We start from the raw sequence: 4,320 nt of genomic DNA, 5'->3' as shown, positions 1-4,320 counted from the left end.
CGTCTGGTGCTATTCGGCCGTACCAGTGTCACAAAGTAATTAAGTCATTAAAGAAACATTAGAAATCGATTCTAAAACGTGGCAATAACCAAAGTGACCGTAGCCGAAACCCAAACACAAAGACGGGACAGTACAAACGTTTATCGCGCCTTAACAATGCTTGAAGACAGGAATTCATTACCATGCATTTCTTCTTTCTTAAAGTCGATGCACAAATATCTTTATTTCGCATAGAAATAGTGCTAAAAATAAATAAATAAATATATAGAAAGAGATAGAATTTTGTATAATATATACAGCATCTATAGATAAAATATAAAGTATATATAACATATAAAATATCAGCAGATAAAATTCGTAACACCCATAATATATACAACATATACAGATAAAAAATATAAAAAAATACGTACGAAATAATACACACAATGCTAGCACAATGTACAATAATAACATACCCCATAACTTTCAAAGTGCAGTAAAAATTGAAATTAAAATTCCAATATCCCAGAAACGTTAAAAAAAATTGAAAATGTAAGAACAATGTAATAAATGCGTTGCGAGCGTAGCGAATAAATTATTTTGCTCGTTTTTCCAGTAGAACGAGAAAGGAGCTGCCGCCGAACGGCTGGGAATGGGGCGGCTGCAGCGCGGACGTCACCTACGGGATGAGGTAAAGATAATTAAAAGCACGATTCGATAATGAATTCGTCGGCGGTTCGCGCGAGCGCGGATCCATTTCGCTCGTTGTCACGTGCGTGTAAAACCTGCATGACGCGTTCGCACGTCACGACAGATGTTATACACGCATGGATTTTAATATTGCAATTTAATGTTAGGTTCGCGCGTAGGTTTCTGGACGCGAGGGAGGTCGAGGGCGACGCGAGGAGCCTGATGAACCTCCATAATAATAAAGCTGGAAGGAAGGTGAGTGGAACCGATGCTATTGTTTACTGTTTTGCAAGAACCGTTTATTGATCGTAAAACTCGAGAAGGGAACGGGAGAGCAATCGGAGGATTTTCCATCTTTTCACGGCGGCTTTACACCCTTGGTCGAATTACGGGGTACCGTGAGTTTCGCCCGATTTAACGAACCATGTCGCACGCGAAAGGGTCAGGTAAAGAAAGTCGTTTATTGCGGTTCGCGTCGTTGCCTTTAATTCCGTGAAAGGATAACAATCGGTTTGGTACAGTTTGAATGCTTTTCAAAATTAAGCTACGAGTATATTCTGGAAACTTGTCCTTGTATTAGCGAACTCTTTAATTCCAAGGGTATGGTTGTCACTCATAAAATTAGTATTGTTAGCAATGGGCAAGTACTTTTGAATAAATATTAATCCAGGGTGGTAGGATTTTAGCTTGTCCGTTTACAAAGTCATGTCTCCGTGGTCTTATAAAAGCATTCGAGTAATTGATAGGGTGTTCGTTTTATGAGTTTATTAATTCTATGTAATAGCTCCGCGGTTTTCAAACAGAAAGGGATAATTTTGAAAGAGCAGGTAATATCATTCGAACCTCGCGCCTTGATTATTTTATTTACGGTCTGTTAAAATTATTGAAGATAGGACTAAATTTATATGTATTTCTTGTTCCTTGCAGTTGACGTACAATATTTTTATTTTGCATAAAAATGGTAATAGAAATATAGAAACGAATATTGTTGCAGTAATTATTTTGCAGTGTTGGAAACTTTTTTTCATTCATCGAAGCTCGCGGTTAAATACTATATAATGTTAGTTAATTATTTATCGCTAACAAGAAATTTTAATTAACAAAATTAACATTTTGTAAAGCGGCTTGATTGTTGAATTAACGATAACGAAATAATGATTTTCAATCGACGACTAATGCTAATTTGAAGATCGAAGTATACTTTGTCATATTGAAAATCGTTCAGCATTATACTTTTCTACTTTTGTTTGTTAAAAACGAGTAATTATTATAAACTGTACAGAAACATTCTACGTACTTTATTTAATGATTATTGTAATCTTGATATAAGCATGACTTAAGCTGTTAAGAAATATTCTACGTTCTTTAGATAGTGATTATTATAATGTCAACATAACCTGTGTAGAATATTTCAACGTTCTTTATTTAATTAATACTATGAGCTCGATAAACCCGTGATATAACCTGTACAGAAATATTCCACGACCTTTATTTAGTAATTATTATAACTTCAACATAACTTTGACATAACTCGTATAGAAATATCTTACGTTCTTTATTTACTAATTATTATAACCTCGACAAAACCATTACATAACCTGTACAGCAATATTCTACGTTCTTTATTTAACGATTATTACAATCTCGTCGGAACTTTGACATAACTTATATAGAAGTATTCCACAATCTTTATTTAACGTTTTCAGTTCCATAATATATAAAATTTCTTAAAAAAACAAATTTATATATTTTGGAACTGAAAACGTTAAATAAAGATTGTGGAATACTTCTATATAAGTTATGTCAAAGTTCTGACGAGATTGTAATAATCGTTAAATTTCTTAATTTCTTACAAAAACAAATACAAATTAATATCTAATAATAGAATATCTTTGTACAAATTATAACAGCTACTTCATAGCAATCGTCAGTTGAAAATAGTCATCTTATAACAAACAAAAGTCGAAAAAATACGATGCTGGACGATTTTCAGTGCGAATAATTGTTTAAAGGTATAGGGTAGTCGGAACCCGCGAAATATTCGTGAGACGGAACCTCGCCGCGAGGGTAACCGCAGCGGCGTCTTAATTGGGGAAAGTTCATCGAGCTTTCACGTCTTCGCCATGGGCTTTATTATCGAGCCGGCAATAAAAACGTGCATATATCGTTCGGTTTCGCGCACAGGTACGCGCGATCCGCCGCGCTTCTAGACGCGCGCGCGCGCGCGCGCGCGCTCAAAAGGCTTACGATTTATTCCGGACGTCGATCGCCTCGCCGCGCCGCATATTTTATGACCGGGCGATTTTTTTCAAGCAGCCCGAGAGCACCTCTTTCTTTCTCCTCCCCCTCTCTCTCTTTGTTTCTTTGTGTCGATATGTTGAAATGTAAACCAGTTTTTAACTGTGCCCCGCGATCGATACACAACGAATACAAAGAACTCGCGCGCAACGTAGTTAGCCCTTTGCACTCGAGCGGCGACTTGAACGCACCAATGAAATTGTTCGATCACGTCCCAAAATAATTTTTATATAAACAATGCTTAGCTTTAGGAAAATTGTTAATTGGTAAATGCGTCTGTATGAATGACAAGAATTAATTTCGTATACGTAAAACTGCATTTTGTTACCTAAAATGGAAATTATTAATCAGAAATTATTAATTATTAATCAGAAATTATTAATTATTAATCAGAAAAATGATTTTAAATTTTCAGTTGAAATCGCTTCGAGTTCAAAGGGTTAAAACGGGGTCCCGTCGCCATTTTACTTCGTACGACACGACGATCCCGTAAATTAACCCTTTGCACTCGGAGCCTTTTTAACTCTAAATCTAAAATAATTTTTCTAGCTTATAGTATTTCCATTTCATGTGACAAAATGTATTTTATAAATATGAAATTGTTTCTTGCGACTCGTACCAATAGTTTTACCGTTAAGAATCTTTTTAATCCAAACTATGTTAGTATAAAATTTATTTTGAGAGGTGACAGAATAATTTTAGCGGTCATCGCTCGAGTGCAAAGGGTTAACCATGACACGCTCGGTTTCTCATTGCCTCGGCAACGGCGAAAATTACGACGTCTTTTCAGCGGCCGCGGAACACCGTTAAAACACCGGCTACCCTCGAAACACCGTAGTGCCGTGCAAACGCAATAATCGCACGTTCATCTTCGCTAATGTTTCCACGGCGCTGTTCGTGTAATTTCAAATGTGAGATTATTCGAAATTACACGGCGCGCGTGCACGCGATACGATTTTCCTCGCGGTTAACGCGACCGTGTATTGTTTCTTTGCAGATAGTTAAGGCCCTCCTGCAAACGGAATGCAAATGCCATGGCGTGTCCGGCTCCTGCACCGTGAGAACCTGCTGGCGAACGTTGCCTAGTTTTCGCCAGATCGGCGACGCCCTCATGAAAAAATATTACAGGGCCAGGCCGGTGGTGGCGATCACGCCGCCGCCACCCCCGACCATGCAGGTGAGCTTACGTAACTGGGTCGAGCTTGTAGAAACGCGATCCGAGGAACTCGCCAATATTTTAACGCTTTTTGTTTAATTATACGACATTTAGAATTTTCTCTGTATATTTAAAATGCTTTGAAAATATTTAAAATAATACATGTGCTATTATAAAATGTAAAATGCTATGTA

The 4,320-nt window shown here is 37.2% G+C and overlaps 1 protein-coding gene across 1 annotated transcript; it reads left to right on the top strand.

Moving 5' to 3' along the window:
- Nucleotides 1–601: 601 nt before the first annotated feature.
- LOC144477473 (protein Wnt-2) lies at nt 602–4,147 on the top strand (the record flags this gene model as incomplete). The annotated part of the gene is made up of 3 exons (XM_078195196.1): nt 602–673; nt 840–927; nt 3,968–4,147. Coding segments are annotated over 3 exons (340 nt in total), but the record flags the coding sequence as incomplete, so codon positions are not given.
- Between the last annotated feature and the right edge of the window lie 173 nt (nt 4,148–4,320).

Source organism: Augochlora pura, unplaced genomic scaffold (genome assembly GCF_028453695.1).
Source record: "Augochlora pura isolate Apur16 unplaced genomic scaffold, APUR_v2.2.1 APUR_unplaced_1345, whole genome shotgun sequence".
NCBI classification, from domain to species: Eukaryota; Metazoa; Arthropoda; class Insecta; order Hymenoptera; family Halictidae; genus Augochlora; species Augochlora pura.
This window is presented reverse-complemented; position numbering and strand designations above follow the sequence as displayed.